The following is a 19,589-nucleotide window of genomic DNA, read 5'->3' on the forward strand; positions in this document are numbered from 1 at the left end:
GCTGAAAATTCAGACAGTAGCTAGAAGTTCTTAAAGTCAGTGACACCAGTTGAGTCTATTAGAGGATTAAGACCATAGCAACAATCGAAGGAGGAAGTAGATCAGAAGTTCATTTAAAAAAAAAAGTCAGGAGAACTTGGATTTGAGATTATGGTCTGGTCTTACTTCTTACCAGAGATTTTATTTTTCATTACGCTCTGCTAGGTTTTATTTCTGCATTAGCATTCAACGTCAGCTTCTTCCACTTTCTTTTTTTGAGTGGGAGGGGAAGCAGAGGACAGTATGTCTAGAAATCACAATGGACAGGCAATTTCATTAACTAAATATTCATGGTGTGGTATGCCTACCTTTACAAAGATAGTAGAGTTGCATTCCTGTAAAGCCTCCATTAAACTAATCACATGCAGGCACACCATTTCCACCATCTTGGGGAAAAAAATCAAGCATAAAAACAAATTAGTGTCCAGTATAACAGTGTTGTAAGCTAAGCCAACAGTCTCTAAAAAGAATCTTCCTGTATCTGCTTGGCAGTTATACTGAATCACTAGACGTGCATTTATTAACCACTGACATACAAGATTAAATATCACATGAGGACATAAGGGATATTTTTCTTTATTTGGTTTTCCCCTGATGCGGCAACACCTATCTGTTAAATATTTTGAAGTGCTTGATGTATTTTAATTCGTATCACACATCAAAACAAGTTGCCTTCAGTTTTGTTCTTTTCAGACATCATAAATCCTTTTACATGCCTTTGCTGTGTAGTTCTCATCAATCAGTGTGTCAGAAATTGATATTTTTATTTACTGAGTCTTTGAAAATTAACATACCCACAAAAAACATCTTTTTTCTCCCCATCAAAAGACAATTTATTGTTCTGAACTGGCAGCTAGTCCATAATTCTTCCATTTTGTACCACGAATTATGACAGATGCAAATATCAGTTACTTGGTAGTAGACAGCATTTTATGTTTTATATTGTGTAAATTCATAGGTACAAGACAAATACCCTGAGCCAGCAGTGAGTATTTACAGTGCCTGTCTGAACTATGTGTAAATTCCCCTTGACAATAATAAACTTAGCTTTTATGTAGTGCTTTTCATCTTCAAAGCGCTTTACAAACACTAAATAATTAACCTCACAACACCCCTGTGAGACAGGCAAGTATTATTATCTGCATTTCACAGAGCAATAGCTGAGGCAGAGTGTTTAATAACTTGCACTAAAGCCACATAATGAGATACTTTCAGAATAAGGATTGGAACTTGGGACTTCCAGGTCATATTCTTGTCCTAAGGCTTGACAAGAAGCCTTTGTGTCTGACTAAGCAACTGGCTATTTAGAAGCATTATGCACATTTCCCATTCATTCAAATGAAGCTTCATGAACTACTGTTGCCGTCAGTGGCTTGTCAACCACAGAGACCTCACTAGATGTCAGAGGCTAAAATATCATTTAAAGACAGCTTTAGGTAGTCCTTGCTTAATATGGACAAGACACAAGGGAATAGCAACTGGTTCAAAGACATTCAAGTGCAGCCCATGCAATTACAATTGAAAGGGCAAAGGTCCATACCTGCCTGGGGTGGAAGATGTTTCACATGGGGAAAGGGGAATTACATAAAATAATTTCCATATAGATAGCAGGTCTCCATTTAAAAAAGAAAAAAAAAAAAAAAACGAAACAAAGAATGAAAATCCCAAACCTTAAAAGCACCTGACTTAAGAGGACTGGGCCATGTATAAAGAATCTTTCTCACTCAAAGCTAATATCAGGTTCTCCAGAGCCAGAGCTACTAGTTACCATCTCAGCTAAAGTTAAAAAGTTTTGACAAGTGGAAAGTGGGAAACACAGTACGTCTTGCCCATCAGAAACAAGCTCTCAACCCTAAGCCTGCAGGCACAGAGAATCATTAGTCAATGGGAAGCAAAGGTAGCACCTATGAGAAGGCTGCTTGAACCCCTCTGGGTTCTTATTGTACAAAGCTGCTCCAACAACAGTGAGTAGTTGAGTTAAAAAAATGCTTAAATGTTATTTCTAAAAAACGGTCTGGATGATTTCTGGACAGAGTGAACATTTCCCTTTCAAACCTTATCTCTAGAGATACCTCCTTCAAATGATTCATTACTCAAAAATGTTTCCAGAGATATTTATTTAGCTTATTTTTGATGAGTAACCAATGGGTTATGAGTAGTCAAATGTCAGCATTTGTGGGTTTTTTTCACCATCACATGGTAAAAAATACTCAAATGGATATTCACAGAATTATCCCAAAACACTTAGTTGCTCCTGTAAGGCAGAGTCAGATGAAACAATAGGACCACTGTGAAGAGCAGGAAGATACATAAATTGAGACCTGATGCAGGGAGCCCTTAATCCAACAAGCAGCGACTCTAGCTCTTGATTCTGTTTCAGGCAGATCCCGGCTAGATCCTGTTTCAGGCCCACTGCGAGGTTAAACCACTACTAATTAGCTTTCCCTTTAATTTCTCAAAAGCATCAAAGTTGCTTTATGACGTTATTCATAGTCTGACGTATTCCACTGAAACAAAGCCAAGCCCTCCGAGTTTAATCTGTACTAAATCTGTACACAGCACCTGACTCACCACTTTGTTATGTGCCATTAGCTGTAGGATGCTAGGTGTCACTCGGCTCCAGAACTCCAGGGCTGTAAGGATTGCTGTAAAGCTAAATTCATTCTGATTCTGGACTGTCGGAGCTACTGCTGTTTGTTCACAATACACTGTCCAGAGCTGAGCAAATATAAATGCATGGAAGAGGGAACACATGTGCAGAACAGATGTCTGTAGAAACAGAAAATAGAGGAAAATGTTTATTTAAATAAGTGTATTGGGATACAGTGCAGAGGCTTTCATCAAAGCACTCCTCTGTCATGCATCCCACTGTGCAATCTTACCCCTCACCTTCCCACATTTCCCCCACATTAGGAACTAGTAAGTCAGGTTCACTTGATAACATCTTCTCCATGTTTAAAAACTGTTTTTATATTTACAGACTAAAAACTGCATTTGCAAACACACACTCCCATGCAATCTTAGTGTATGGCATTAAGGTTAGTCCCTTTAAAGAGAAGGTTAGTTTTGCAGAACAGCTACTCAGAACTAGTTCTGAGACTTTCCTGATGGAAAACTCTACCGCAATCTGTGGAAGGCCTGGAGGCTCTGGCATGTATACTGCGTTTCAAAGATGCTGCTAGGGTAAGTCTTTCAGATTCTGATCACCTGAAATGAAGGCTATCGTACAAAATATATCATCTTATATCTGTTCTGTTAATCTGTCATCTGGGACAGAACTGCTCACAGTCAAGGAAAGTAAGTTTTGAAAAGCTACCACAGAAATTCATTTTGCATACTCAAGCGTGGCTCTTTGCTAATATGTATTACATATGACAGTGTCTGAGCCTTCAGGAATGCTGGACATTAACTACTTAATTGCGAGAAAGATGCTTCTGGTCAGAGATGTTTTCTCAGTTTGCAAGTGCAACAACGATTCATGCTCCGTGGCAGTATGACTGCACCAAACATTGCAATGGTTGCTTGGTAACTGGAAAGAGGTATTTGAAAGAGCAAAAAAAAGGCCGAAGAAATTAATGGAAAGCACCAGTGTCTTGGCCGGGTGAGGGGAAAGGAAGGGGGATTTTACGTACAAGATAAATGTGTGATCATTCTGCTTCTGTTGCTAATAAAAATCTGGCTGGTATCAAAGAGTGCTGCTATATCTGTGTTAAACTACTGTCACAAATGGCTTATGATTTGCAATAACTCTTCTTGTCCAGAGCACCTTGAGAAAAAAAGTTGTGCTTGAACCATCACTGTTGTAATTATCTTTTGATCATAACATTATTTATAGGTTATCCAATGCTACTACACAACTAGAATAAATAACTTCATAGAGATGGTGATTACTAAAACTTCAATTTGGAATTCAGTTTTTTCTTCCTCACTCCTGTGCTGACATATCTTGAAATAGTTGAACCTCAAACTTAATTGTAGTGATTTCATCACCAGTTTTCTATGCATGAAGAGGCAGCTATGCAAGAAAAACTACAGAGATTTCTTTAAAAAAAAATAAGGTTCTACCCCTCCTTTTTTCTTAGGAAGAAATAAATAGTTGTTTGCAATAATAAGGCCAATATATAATGCATCTCCACTTAAAACACAGAATCCCTTACCTTTGATTGCTCTGGAAACCCAATCAGAATAACAATAAGGTGGTCAGCAATTTGTGAACCCGCATCCAGTGGAATAGGCATGCAAGATGATGGAGAATTTGGACAGACAACATTGTGTGTCAGAGACCCCAGAAGTAGCCAGGACAGCAAACGAATGTGTGAGACACATTCTATGAACTCTTTGGGCCTGTCAAGAAAGAGCGGATTTTACAATGCTGCTAAGTTTTCTGGTTTTCCGCAAAATATGAAGTCTCCTCATGCACACTAGGCAGATGCAGTCCCAGTATGCTGGAGGCACAGATCATTGGTACAGCTGATGGGAAGACTAAAACCACGCAGAACTTAGTGGACTTGATGTACCATTAACAAGTCCAACAGAACATATTTGGTGGGTCTAAGAAATAGTCTCTATAAAAGGCTAAAACATTCACAGATTCACTGGTTTCATACACAGTGATTTTTCACACAGAAGTCATCAGATGGGAAGAGTCGCCCAAGTGGAAATGCTCCTCTCAGCTCCCCTGGACAGCACATGGCTGACAGGGGAGTGGCAGGAAATTCTTCATTCCACAGAGAGCTCCCAGGCAGATGCCATGCCTTACTTCCACTGTGTTCCACTTTTCCATCGAGAAAGTGGAGTTAATTTCTCTTTTCCTTGGACATTTGGACTGCATGCTTTTGAGGGCAGGGACTATGCTTTTTTGTGATACTTAAGTATTCATTCACCACCTAGTGCAATGTCTAATTGTAAAGCAATGTGCTTATATAATCTAAAAAGGAATAACACTTTTCTGGTGTCATCTTGTCTGTCCCCTTGCTGCTACCAAGTTCAGATTACATACTCATTTGAATTCACAGGCACAGGAAAAAAAAAATGTTTTTTCGATCAATAAATCACTACTTACTAGGCCACTCTCACTACTTTTTTTAATTTCTAATTTGATGTCATTGACTCATAGCACCAAAGAGGCATTCCATTAATTTTTTTTTAACAGACTCTGATACGATGCTTTTCCTTAAGTACCTATAGGGTCTTAAAGGAATTCACTACCTTCAATTCAGAACACATAGTCCTTTTTTTACATGTAAGAAACTAAAGCACAAGGAGATAACAACTCCGTATTTCCAAAACTAGATATGCTCTACATGAAAGTACATGCAGACGAATCTACAGGACTGGAGCTTAAGCAGCTTAGTCCCCAGAATCCTGGGGCAGGTAGTCTGGGACAAAGCTGGGACATGAATACAGGCTTGTTGAAACACAGTCCAATGGTCTACACTTAAAACATTTGTTTGTTGTCATTGTAAGACAAGGGACAGTATCTCCCTTCTTTTTGTAGATAAAACACTGCAGATTAGGATTTCTCACAGTGAAAAGGAATAAAAAACATGTCTTGAAGAGCAGGATTTCTCTCATCTAACTTTAATCAGATGAAATTAGTATTTTTATCATCATATCAATGGGTTTACACTTACAGTTCTCACTCATTTGTACTCCATAATTTCAAAGGACATTTCCCATTGTATTCTCTGTAATCCCCAGCATATTTTCTATGATTCTAGGACTGATCAAGTACCTGTGTGCTTTTCACTGTCTGTATCTAGATCGAGAATCAAGTTAATTTCCAGGGTACCACCAGTCAAGCCAATGGAGTTACCGCCACTGTCCCTTTAGCATGTACTTTAAATATTGCATTGATGAACTCCTCAGTTAAGAATCAGGGAACTGCTGACCAGACCAGCTGTTTCGATGTCCCACAGCCGCCTTCCCCTACTGCGAGTCTGATCTATGAAATCTGGCAATAAACACAGAATTTTGTGAAGATTTCTAACTCATTTTAGTATTCCTTTTTGTGCAAAAGCATTCTCACCCTTGTTGCATTGCAGAAGGAGGATGGTAAAGCCAAGGCAAATACCGGATCACAGCTTTGTTGTCTCTGTGGTTTCCCCGTGTAATTTCCATAGCAGCAATCTGAGCTAAACCAACTTTCAGATGTCCACCAAACGTGTCTTCATGCAGTGGCTGAGAACAAGTCTTCATGTGACTCTGCAAGGCAAAGATCTGATTTCCTACCTGAAAAGAGTATTTCACTTGAACTAAGTTCTTCCAAGCAACAGCATATTCTATTTCATTTCCCTTCAATTCCTTTCTCAGAGTCTCTAACTGTATCTACAAAACTACAGAACAAGACTCAGAAATAGATCTTAAAAATTTCTCCAGTCCCTACATTAGGAACAGCTTTATGATGCAGATCTTTCCATGGAGGGCCACATTTTCAAGAGCCCACGCAAAATATGAATTGTGCAAAATGTATAGGCACCTTTTGTATCAGCAAACTCAACAGCTGATGAATGCAAACTAATGGTTGCACATCCAGACAGCTTAAGTGAAGATGAAAGAATCTAACCATTTAACAAGATAGCATCTGGGCAGGAAATGCCTTCCCTGTGCACTATTCCATTTATACATACAGAAATAAGCTGTCACTCATTCACCAGCAATATGGCTATGTTGCACTATTCAGCTGCTACAAATGCCTTTAAGCCCTGGAAATAACAGGGCTAAACCTTTTACCAAGAAACATGCAAATATTTATGCCTGGAAAGATAATTTATTATCCTGCTTTGTCAGCTCTAAGGAATGTTTCACTGTTGCTTCTTGAGATACTTCTATATTTCTGATTAAGCTAATTTTGCATTACCTTCTATAACTAGATTAACAGAACACATGCTGAGTGCGTTTGCTTGCTTAAAGGAGAGCCATATGCTTTACACAAGAAAATCCAGGTCATCAGTTATTAAATCATTATAACAGGATAAAAATCAGTGGACCAATAATATTTTATAACAGATAAGTATCTGACCCCTGCAATTTACACTCTCAAAAATCACTTACTTGAAGTCTGTTTCACGAGAAAAAAAAAATAATGTACCAGCATGAATATCTAATGACACTGTTATAGAGCCAGGTAAAAAGATAGACAGGTATGGAGGCACATACATCATACTTCTTCAAAAATGGTGGAATTTTCTAAATGAAACCTTGCTGAGCTTTACGAATTAAAATGTTATTCCAAAGGGAAAAAAAGATAATAAACTGAACAGAAACAATAAACTGGAATGTGATTATCTTGAGAATTAATATTTATACCTTTTTTATAATGCGGTAGTTGCTAATACACAGGACTGAAAATAATTAACCTCTTTCAAAGAAACTATTCTCAGACACGCAAAATAAGACATTGGAAATGAATAAACAACTTGAACTATTTCTGTTCACTGAATTTCTACAGAGAGTAGAAATTTCAAAATTTGAAAGCCAAGATTAAACTTTTGCTGTTGGGATTGTTACGGGCCATATAAATCATACAGTATTCTTTGTGTTAGTTTGGTAGTCCAGATGCTGTTGATAATACATACTCATAGTAAGAAATTGTACAACTGAATAATCTTAGGACTCACTTCCTAGGAACGAACACTTCTGTTAATAAATCCCAAGCAACACAAGTAAATATATTAAATGAGCGTACAAGAATTTGAATCTAGATGTTGTGAATTTGTTTAAAGTTCTGACTATTTGTAAACTTAGAGATGCTTACAAATATTTTCCCAACTATGTTGGAACCACAGAGTAAGTTTATCTTGTCTGATTAAATAAGAACTGCCTTTTGATTTTCCAAAGACAGCCAAAGCTTATTCTTTACAGTACATAAAATTATGGTCATATTTGACTCTCCTATTACGTTAATCTTGTTCTCAGATTCCTGTAATACATGGCTAAATCAAAACAACATGAAATTTTAGACCATTTGTTTGTGATTTAGTTTTAAATAGCCAGACTACACATTTGGGAAGCTTCTCATCTAATTTCAAAATCTAAAAGTGAAGAACTGGGTAAAGTTTTAGTTCATGTCCTACCTACATCCGTGTATAAAAATTTAATGAATAGTCCTACTGAGCATAAGAAATTATCATCTTAAGCATTGTAAGAGCATTTCTAAAAATCAGACTACAGCTCAAGGGAGAAGGGGCAGAAGGAAAAAGTGCAAATGGCAGAGAGCTTTCTACAGAAACATTTCACACAGGAGAGAGGATACCTGCAAGTATATATATATAAATTTTCCCCATTCCTGGTTTCAGATAAGTTCATTGTTTTCTGTAGAACTGGCAAGCCAGGTGTATCTCTCCCTCATTTATGACTCATTTGCCTACCTATTCTGAAAGCAGTTCTGAATTGTAAAAGAAACAGGTGAATAACTTTAAAGTATAGAGGGAGAAGGCAATCCAATTTAGCTGAAAATGATTAATTAGTTTGTGCTTTGAAGTAAATTTCTACGCCAGCACAAAAGGCTGCTTCCCTTATTAGAGTATTTTTTCAAAACTCAATCGGATTCAAGCCATATGGCCAACAGGGTAAGAACTTAACAAAAGGGATATTTTGTCCAGTAAAACAAGCTTACTGTGAGTTTCAAGAGACATGAGTTTCAGCTTAGTTGGGATTCTTCTTCCTTTGTGGTAAGTATTATTAACTTGCAATAAGGTGTCCCCTCTGGAGCATGAGGTGGGATGGAGGGGGCAGGGGGACAGTGAGCAAATGAGTGTGCGAGAAACTAGTAGGGCAAAAGTTCTCATCTCGTTGCTTCATAAACAAACTCCAGTATCGAAATCCACTACATGTTATCATTTATTTTGTCTTGCCTGCCACAGAATGCTTGCATGAACTTGTGGCATGAAACACTCCAGCGCACTTCCAGTAACTTTCAGCAGAGGACTGGTGCAGTAGTAGAGGGGCCCTTTCAGGGAAACATTATACTGATTTAGCAGGAAAACAGACCATCAACACCCTTTATTAGCAGATGCACTCTGTGTTATAGAAGCACAGTAGCTCTTGAGGTTAGAAACAAATGCAAGAGCTTGGTCAAAGAACTTCCTTAGAAGACCACATGCGCCAAAGCCCAGGCATGTAAGTGATGGCAATGTGATTCGTACTAGCCAGAACAGGACAGCACTGTTTTTCTGTATCTGTCAGCTGAGCTTTAGATCACATAAAAGCAGCTTGGCAGCTACTTGACTGTGCCCAGTGATGAAATTACTTCTTTCAGTTGACAAACTTCTGTTGGATCACCGAGTTGCTGGTGTACAAGGACTAAAACTCTACTGCCAGATTTCAGCATTGGCTGCATCTTTGACAGCACAGACTCTCCTCCGTATCTGTAACGGTGCCTCTGCTGCACTCCCACAACATTCGTCTTGCCAGCTTTGCAGAAGTTAGAAGCATCAGGGCCCAGTCACACATCTGCCTCCATTTTATGTGCTGAAGGAAATCCACTCTTGTGCAGGGTACCAGTATGTAGCTCAAAAGACTACGCTCTAACTTACGCTCTAACTTTCCCTGGCATTGAGAAGTGACAGATGGTTCCACTATAAGACAGGTGTTTTCCCTCTACAAAAAGGAGGATTTTAACCACCAAAGTTTCACCTCCAGCTCAGTACTCACTCAGTACTCAGTGTCAGATGGTACAATAAAACTACCTAATGGGATAGTGTTACGCTAAATAGAATAAATATTGCCCCTTCCACAGCATTATGACTGACTATTAGTGATAAATTAGCTGAAATATTACATTAATTCTTCATGTAAGCTATTAACAATAGATGCTACTTAGCTAGCAATTAAAACAGCTACACTTCTATTATTTCCTATTATACAGCAGCAATGTTACTTAGCCTAGTTCTTTTCTAAAACATCTTAAAGAATTTCCATTTTGTAGGAAATTGAATAGATACTGGCTTCCCCCATGAAACAGAAATTCTAGGTTTTGACCAGCTACTTATTACTAGGATGTTTTCAGGAAATTCATTCCTAAATAAAATATTTCATGTTGACAGAAGTATTTTCCTATCACTCCTCTTACAATTTGGCATCAAACTAATGTACAGAAACCAAAAAGCAATTTGGACTACAGAGGTAAGAACTACTCAGTTTTCCCCACCTCAACATAGTATAACCTGACAATGAAAACAACAGCATCCATAAGAAAAAGGACCCTTTTTTTTTAGGTCAATTACTGCATTGTAATAACCTCTGAACTTTCAATTAACTTAAGTGTCTGTTTGTGTATATAAGAGAGACAGGATTCCTCCAGAAGAGTGTAATTAGTTGTACAGGCCAGGAGTTTTATGTTTCCATATATTAAACACAACTACTTCTCCCAGTGATTTTGGTATGACATTAGCTTATCATCATCATTTCAGAAAAATCAAGCCTGCATTTTTATTGTGTGCTCACTGTTTGAATCAGTCTCTATTTCAACACTGCAAAAGACACTTTTTACTGATCCCCCAGAAGTGTCTAATCTATAACAGTACTAACATTTTGTAAAAAAGAAAGAAAAAACCTCAAAGACTTCCAACGTTTCTCCCAGGCACGTTCATTACAGAAAACATACTTTTGTTAAAAAAGCACCTACACTTTAGATCAATGTATGCCCAGAACCAACCTTTAATTTTGTTAAGGTATGCATATCTGCAATGAAATCCAGCACTTCCCCAACATACTGCCTCATGCATTCCATTGCTGCTGTTCCACACTAGAACATAAAAGAAACAAATTTAAATACCAGGTTTTGAACATGTTCATGGTTTTGTCTTTGTTTCTTGTTCACCAGTACATAATTTGTCTGTCTCAAATTCTTTATTTTACTTTTTAATTAAATTACTTTAATTAGGAGTAGGTATCCTTTGATGTTTTTCTTCTCACTGTAATATGCTCTCTTATCTGATGATAAGTATAAAAACATAGCCCAGTCACTGTAGCTTCCTCATGCATCATAAAATACTCCTATCTGTGACAGCAATAAAAGATTAACTGATGAAACTTTCAAGAATATCCTTGTCATGTCATCCTGAAATTTACAGCGGTCCAGAATCAAAGTCTTAAAAAGTCGATGAGAATTTAACAACTCAGTTCTTCAAGCAGCTGAGCATTTCTGCAAGTGGAAACAATCAGCTACAATCCCACAAAATAAAATTCAGTCACAGGCACAGATGCCCTTATGTTCACATTAATCATGATGGAAAAACAGTTTAAATGACTGGCCTCAGGTATTTTATGTGTAAACATCACTAAAATGAACATCACTGAAATTTAAGTATTACTTTCTCTTTCTTTTTTTTTTAAACTAACAAATGTTTCCGTGATATTCCTAAGGCAAAATCATTCAAAATAGAGCATTCTGATGGCCCTTAAGCTAGTTGCAATTTTCAAAACAGGAGACAAGGACTATAAGGGATAATGAAATCCTTCATGAACTGCTCCAGTTTGACCATAAAGGTGTAAGCATTGAGAAGCGACCTGTGCCAGAGCAAGAATGACCTCAAAGGAAAAACAAAAGGACTCAATGTGGTGCTTGTTGTACTCCCACAGTACAAATTTTCATAATCCTTTTCCTAGAACACAGTGAGAAATACAAATCTGGCCTTTGGCTAGTACAAGACGTGCACCAAGGTATGCAAAGCAGTCGACAGAACAAAGCTATCAGATTAAATAAAGGCTTCAAACAGACCAGAGAACCCTGGAGAGAAGCTTTCAGAAGGTGATACGACTGACCCACTAGGTATCATATAAACTTCTGTTTACATGTTAATAGTCTGAGGTGAAGATAATGCTAGCTGAATTCAAGGGGAACTATGAATGCCTCATTCTTACGGGCCAAGTAAAAGCAATGTCTAACTTTTGAGGCTAAATGATGAAATTATCAAATTAGGTATCTTTTTGAAGTCGCCAAAAACTAGTGTATTCAAAGTCACAGGTTCAGGGAAAACATTGCACTACAGTTTACAGGGGAAAACTACTCTTCTCTGACCTCTATTTAACTACCCACACTTTGAAGCACAGAAGCTGATTACCCTATCTGAATATACAAATGAACCAGAATTAGTTTTGATCACAAAATTATTAAGCCATAATTGAGTTTTAGTGGCTGAAATCTGAAAAACTGCTAGCATTCTATTTTTAAGCAACTGTCCTGGGTGCTTCTCATTTTTGTATGTTAATATCAATCCACATAGTGTTGAACTACATCACCTTCTGGTTTTTCAAATGCTATGCCTGTCAGTTCCCTTGACAGAATAACAAACAGTAAAACAAGGTCACTGGCAGCCCTGTCAGTATATCCTCCATCCAGTTTATGTGGACTAAGGATTCCCACATGGGTTCTAAAATATTGAATAATACAATTATAAAAGATACTATACTCAGACCTCTGAAAATAATGCTCAGTTGCAAAAGACTTCTCTCCAACCATCTATTCTGTTTCATTCAAGCAGCCGGCAGCCTGATTCTCTATGATTTCTTCTGAAATGATTGCTTTCCTATCACACCTTATAACACCAATGTTAGTCTATCTATTTAAAGCAAGTATAAATTAAAATATTCTGTGGGGAGGAAAGATGTTATTAAAGATTTGCATTACAAAAATCACACACTTCAGAAGATATATGGGAAAGATCCTACTAGGTCACCCCTAAAGCTGACAGACACACATATATAGGGAAACGAGTTTTCCTCAGCTTGTGAAGCGGACCTGGGCTAACCCTCATCCATCTGTTCGCGTACTCAAGTCACATGTGTAATGGAACAAGTCAAGACCTCCAATTATGCTACTTCCTTGCATATTCACAAGGTGCACATTCAGCACCTAGGCAATTATGACTACTGGTAATTTAGCTACACTCATCAGCAGGATATAGATGAATGCCGACATTACCAGAAAAATACCATTAACTCCCTTCTTTAACCAGACAATCTTTTGTGAGAATGGAGGCAATGGCTTGTAGCTTTCCTCCCTGCTACCATTTTTTGAGGCATTCAGCTGGTCTGTTCCCCACATGTTGTCTTCGTGAGCACAGGCTCCAGCTAAAGTCAGTTACATGACTAAAGATTATCAGTGAAAGTAAGGGAAGCAACATCAGGTTCAGAACTTTTCCAACATTAATAAAAAGAAAGAAGGACCTCAACCTCTGCCTGCAATACACCTTGCCAACCAGAAGAGAAATGAAAAGGAAAGAACATTAAAATGAAGCAAAACATGCTGAGTAAGTTACATTTTTTAAAAACCAAAACTAAAAGATGGAGTTTGATTCAGTACTTACTCCAGGCATAGAGGCAATCATCTGTTTATGCAAGATTGTTGACTCAGCTAATTTTGTTCCAGCATCTGCACAAACAAACTAAGAAGAAATTAAAGACACGTTATTTTTTAATTATTTTTGGAGGAACCTGAAATAATGAAGTTATTCATGACTTTATTAAAATCGGTTCGGATCTCTTCTTGCTTTTATTCATGGTAATTTGCCTTTAGGGCTCTCTTTCTTTATAAACAACCTAGTTAACTCACCATTATAAATGAGCTAATTTTAATGAAAAAAATTTTACTTTAATGTGCTTAATTAACACATATATGTTGTGCAGGAGCAATTTGAACAATGTTATATAATAAATCAGACTTTCTTTATGAGCAAAAATATTTATCTTTGCTATTCCTTGCATACATCAAGTGTTCATCTTTCTTTATAGAGTAAATCATGACAGAGGATGATAAGGCCGCATGCCACGTTCTTCACTGTGATATTACAACACTTTCACTGAAGTTGTACAGTGATGAATTACATGAAAAATTTTGAAGTTCAGAACATACTGGTATGGTGGGCTATAACTTCTGCATAAAACAGGCCACAATACTACAAAAATACAAGCTGTTTCAGAGAGGTCAGTATCATTCTGTTATAGCAGAATATCTCTAATTGCTTTTGTTATGCTTTTATTTTCCTTGCTTTTTTTTTTTTGCTTCTTTTTATTTCCAAATTCCTTGACCCAAAATCTCTGATGTCCACATCATTCATACATTAGACCTGCTAATACTGTTATTTAATTATTATAAGCTCCAATAATGCATTGAACACCCTGCAGATGATTTGCTTGTTCCTAAAACTTGTTGTCCTAATACTGTATTTGCACTTGAGCAATTTCTGTCCATAGGGATGCAATGTAACTTTCTAAGAAAAAGCAGACAGAAAAGAACTGTGAAACTAAGGTCTAAGCTTTAATTGTCTTTCTTGAAAATGAATAGCATGGTATCTTCACAAACTGAGACAGGTATTGACTACACAATATGTTTTACAATTGTCTGCTGCGTGTGTGTTAGCAGTATTCTCAATGACTTACCGGTCTTCTTGAAAATATTTCCAAATATCTTTTACAGACCTTTTTACTTACTCTTACACTTCCACAAGCTTTACCTTTCAATGACAGATTTAATCTGAACTCAGACTGCCTACCAAGACTTGGAAACTACTCAACCTATGTCTTGACGAAGAATCTGTTCTTTGGGATAAATAACCAGGAAGACATGTCTGAGTTTAGATTAATAATCTAATTAGGTATCCTCAGACATAGGCCTGGCTCCAGTTGACTCTTCTTCTGGTTAGAACTTATTTTACACCAGAATAAGCCAAATGGAAATAAAACAGGAATCTAACTCATATTTCAGTTGAGAAATAGCCTGGTGCTTTTCTATACCACAGCTCTAATAATTACATGGGAAGCAAAAGAAAGCCTTAGGGTTATGGGCTGTATCAATCCAGTAAAGACAGATGAGTCTTAGTTCAAACAGCAACCATGACTCTCCACTTCTCTTTTAAAAGAAGGACCATTAATGGACTTAGGCAACTAGATGACAGATTTTCTCCTAATGCACCCTCTCTAAGAAAGAGCAACGCTGACGCTGGGTCCACTGGACAACAGGTATGTTGTCTTCCTGTATGAAGGATTTCTCAGTCAACCATTTGTGTAGATTAGGGTTCCTTTGTACTACATGAGCTGCAAAAAAGGACCATAATTCACTGTAGAATTTGGCTGAGTAGATTTAGCATCCAACAGTGAGTTCAGTGCACTGCTACGTACATTGTACAGCACTCACCATATAAGTCAACAAAAAACCTTTGCCAAAGACAAATGTCATTTATTTCAGACAACATCTTTTAAGAACAATAATAAAAAGCAGCAGCCAAAGCAACCTCTACTGGCCTCCTGAAAGCTTTCTACATCTTTTGCACAGAGGAGTTTGGGTTAAATAAGAGATATTAATTTATATGTGAAAAACAGGTGACAAACTCCATTCTGTTTCTAATGAATAATTAGGCCTTGTTTAGCTTATCTTTCTCACCATCAAACTGCCAGTTCCAAGGATCCTTCCTAAAGTTGCAATGCAGTCAAAAAAGGATGAGGAAACCAAACTCAAAATGAAAAATTTCTTACATTTCCAGTCCAATTCACCGTCATTTATGTTGTCTCCCTCTACAAATACTATAATACATTAAGATGTCACTGGCAGGAAATTTAATGCCAGCCATATGTAAAGAAAAAAGGAAAGAAAAATACCCCCACACTGCAAAAAGATGAGAAATGGGCAAATAATCTCCATGCCTCTTACTAGCATTGTCTGCTGAGATACAGCTGCAGAATAATGTCTAAATGAGAACGTCTGCTGATGTAGTGAATTACCATAATCTATCTATATTATACTGCCATTCATAATCAGAGTTTTTAAAATACATATTCTTATAAACGTATTATATGTAACTTTAAATCCTTCCATTCAGTAATTAATAGACCAGATCTTCACAGACACATAAACTGGAACCACTAGATATACATTGATTTACATTATCTGAAGGTCTGGCGCAAAATAGGAGTCACCTAAACAAAACAGATACACTGAACCTTCGAGCCTGACTGAACAAGCAAATCCTAATGAGACACTAATATAATTCGAAGTCAATGGAAATCCTGAAGATGTGTGCTGGTGAAATGTGAGCGGAGAAAAGTACCAGGAAGCAAAATGCTGGGTGAAGAAGCAATTCCTACGGAAACCCATGGAACAGCAGCATGTACATGATGGCTTTCATTTGCTAGGACAAATCAAGGAGACAGACTTTCCGTACCCTTTATCATCAGGACACCTATGCAATGATTGGGGTGATCTGGTTAAAATTCTCATTCTTTGTAAAGTGGGATAAAGTTAACTCTCATATTAGCACTGATGTCACCAGTGACACTGATGGCACCATGTAATCTGGATGAATGTGGGTGTCAAACGTACATTCTTAGGAATCCCTTTGTTAAGTCAGCCCACGACTGATCTATCATTAAATTAAAGTGCTCCTAGCTCCTTTGTTATCTCGAACATTTTGACTGAATCTCTGTACACTGTGTGCACTGTCTGTATAGAATCTTGTATACAGGCTAATGTCCATGGAGACATGACTGTCTTGGAAATTAAAACCATTTCCATTTTGTGCTGTGTTAACCCTGCCACAGCTTTATGGATTCAAAACCATACAATTTGAATTAATATTGCAGTGGCTTTGTGTGGTAAAGAGGTGAACCAATCCCTTCGTTCTATTAATGACATTAAAAAATTAAAATAATCAGATATGTGTTTTTACTAGTAGGTTTTTCAAATTACAACGGTGCTTAAGATGGGCTTAGTGGTTACTATGGTACTTAAATAAGAGGCTGTTGAATGATTCAGACCACATACTACCAAGGGCTGCCAATTTGCACAGTCAATGGGAGAAGCAGTCATCATGCTTCCAGTAGGCATCTATGGCAGATGGTCTGAATACAACCCCTATTCTTTACCATTGACTGCATAAAAACAGAAGCTGGCTGCTTTGGATAGCAGGAAATATGAATCACTTCATCAGCCACTGAAAGAGAGACATCATAAAAGACATTTATATCCACATTGGGTGCTGTTGTGTAAGGTATGAATACATCCCAAAGTGAATACAGCATATGGGAACAGTGCTAGGAGGAAAACCCAGGCAATTATCATTTTATCTTTACGAGATAAAGATAATGTAAGAGAGAGTTTTGCTTACTGTGTCTATCAGGCAATAGACTCAATGTGAAGGACAAGTGTTTACCAGTTAAATCCCACTGCCAAAACTGACGTGGCATGTTTGCATTCTCACATGAGGAATTCAGGATTGACTAGACTGTGGGATTGTCACCCTTTGGGGTAGCCATAGGACTGAGCTATACAATGGAGCAATGCAGAAAAATTGCTTTATTCTGTAATACAGGAAAAGTCAGTTCAAGTCAACGAACACAAAATGCACATGGTATCAAGCTGTACCACTGCACCCGTAAGACAGAAAGAGGTTGGTGGTTGTTAAGTTATTTGATGGTCTTGGCTGGAACCAAAAAAAGAAGTCTGGGCTTAAAAAAAAAAAAAAGGAGACAAATTTCTGCTTTTTAAATTAAAATGGATTAAAAAAAATAACACTTTGCCATCAAAAGAAAAAATCCCAAGTGTTATTCTTCCCCACCTCAACTTCTTCCCCTAACACTGATCGCATAATAATTGTTTTCAGAGTTATCCTAACTGCTATATAATTTCATTTGTCAGTATTATTTCTCTGTCAACTGGCAACCACTTATTTATTATGAGTAATGTACCAGTACTCAAAAGAAAATGAGCCCATAGTAAGCTGTATGAAGCTTTGACCCCATAATGGGAGGGGAAGGAGTGAATGGAGCTGTGATGCTTGGAGCATTAGGAATGATCTACATAACAAACATCTTGCTTGAACCTTATGGAGTGCTGTTATGCTGGTCCCCTATCATTTAAAGTTACTAAACGCATATAATGGTTAGCTCATTGTAAACAATGAGAGCCCACTACCTGTGATTAAAATTCATGGCCTTCAGTAAATTGTTTCTGCGTGACAGGCTTTTGGTGCCAAACAGCGCCAAGTTGGCATTTTGGAGGCAGAAAGATTTTTCACAAGTTTGTATCTTACTTCCTCAGATTTTCCTATGAAAAAGCTAGCTTAACTCCTACCTCAGCAATCCACAGAATGAAAGGAACAGAAATATTGTCTATGTATTCTTTGCTGGAAAATTCCATGTTAAAAGAGAACGGCCTTCAGGGACTGGAGACAGCTTACTGCCTGCCTGAATAGACAGAAACTGAGTTCTGGCCCATGATCAACTAGCAGCCCTTCCTGCACAAACTGCTCACTGGTTTTGAGGCTATGATATGAAGACAAGGCAGCAGTTGGGGCAGCTGCCCCATTGGGACGTGGTATGAAGTTCAATGGACGCAATCCTTAAGGGTCCCTTCCAACTCGAGATATATTCTATGATCCTCAATACATCAGCAATGATGCAGAGGTCATTATCATCCTGACAAACGTGGATTCCCAATTTAGTTTCTTAAATTTTAGTGTGGGAGTCTAAATGTATGCACCTACAAATGTATAAATGTAACTGGACTTTGATTCAAAAAATTCTTGCTTCCCTGACATTGCTGGCACTTTCTGCAACCATGTTGGACTTGCTTCCCCTCCCCCCTGTGTTCTGCCCCCCAAATTTGGGCCGAGACAGGATCAATATGAGAATTACATGAGAATCTCCTGTACCTGCACCAACAGCAGCAAATTCATGTCTGGTAAGGGTGACTTTAACTTGAGTGCCTGCAGTAACTCCAATATGACACTCCGCGTCAAGTAGAATTTGTCCCTTTCCTACAACAGAAAAACACAGAATTATGAATGTCCTGAAATTCACTGACACCGACTAGTAAACCATAAAGATACTTTTTATCTAAGTTTGAGAATAAAAAAGTTACAAAAGTGTACTGGTTTCTCCTGTCTCACAAAAAAGCAGACATCCTTCATCATTTATGTAATTCTACAGACTGGATTGAACAGACATCAATGAGGGTGATTCTCCTTTGATGTTGTATCAGGCACTATATCCAAGATTTCAATATTTCACACGTGAAATATAGATAGATTTTATAAAACAGTTATAAAGCCCAGGCATACAGCATAGCTTTCACTAAGTAGTTCCATATAAAGGGATAAGGGGAAAGCAGTAAGGATTGACACAGAAGAACAAAACTGGCAATAGTATTTAGCATTATTCTTTCAATAAACCTGCCAGAAATGGTCTACATTTTACCATACTTTTTTTCAGTTGTCATTGGCCTTAAAATAAGGGTGCCTGCACTAAGGCAGCCTGGACATCTATTTTCATTCATTAGACTAGCAGTACTTTTCCACTTACACAGTAAAAACTATCTTGGCTACGGCTGCTGCAACAGAAACATTTTAAAACATAGGGGAAAATTGGCCAATGGAGATTAGAACACAGAAGCCTAAGAATAGAATTGTAGAGCTGAGACAGCAAGGAGGTACAAGAGATAAGACGAGCCTGTTATACATCTTACTTTGACATTCTCTGACTTTAGACGATAAGATAAAAATGTGGAACAAATCTATAACCTGCTACTGACCACAGCAACTCAAGAATTTTGATCA

At 37.6% G+C, this 19,589-nt stretch overlaps 1 protein-coding gene across 1 annotated transcript; it reads right to left on the reverse strand.

The window, feature by feature from the left end:
- Window positions 1-293: 293 nt before the first annotated feature.
- On the reverse strand, window positions 294-18,791 carry LOC104079973 (protein unc-79 homolog; the record flags this gene model as incomplete). Its single annotated transcript, XM_009582194.1, has 8 exons — window positions 294-425; window positions 2,611-2,808; window positions 4,197-4,383; window positions 6,068-6,243; window positions 10,697-10,786; window positions 13,350-13,427; window positions 16,900-16,967; window positions 18,687-18,791. Coding segments are annotated over 8 exons (1,034 nt in total), but the record flags the coding sequence as incomplete, so codon positions are not given.
- Window positions 18,792-19,589: the final 798 nt, after the last annotated feature.

This window comes from Fulmarus glacialis, unplaced genomic scaffold (assembly GCF_000690835.1).
Source record: "Fulmarus glacialis isolate BGI_N327 unplaced genomic scaffold, ASM69083v1 scaffold43767, whole genome shotgun sequence".
NCBI lineage: Eukaryota > Metazoa > Chordata > Aves > Procellariiformes > Procellariidae > Fulmarus > Fulmarus glacialis.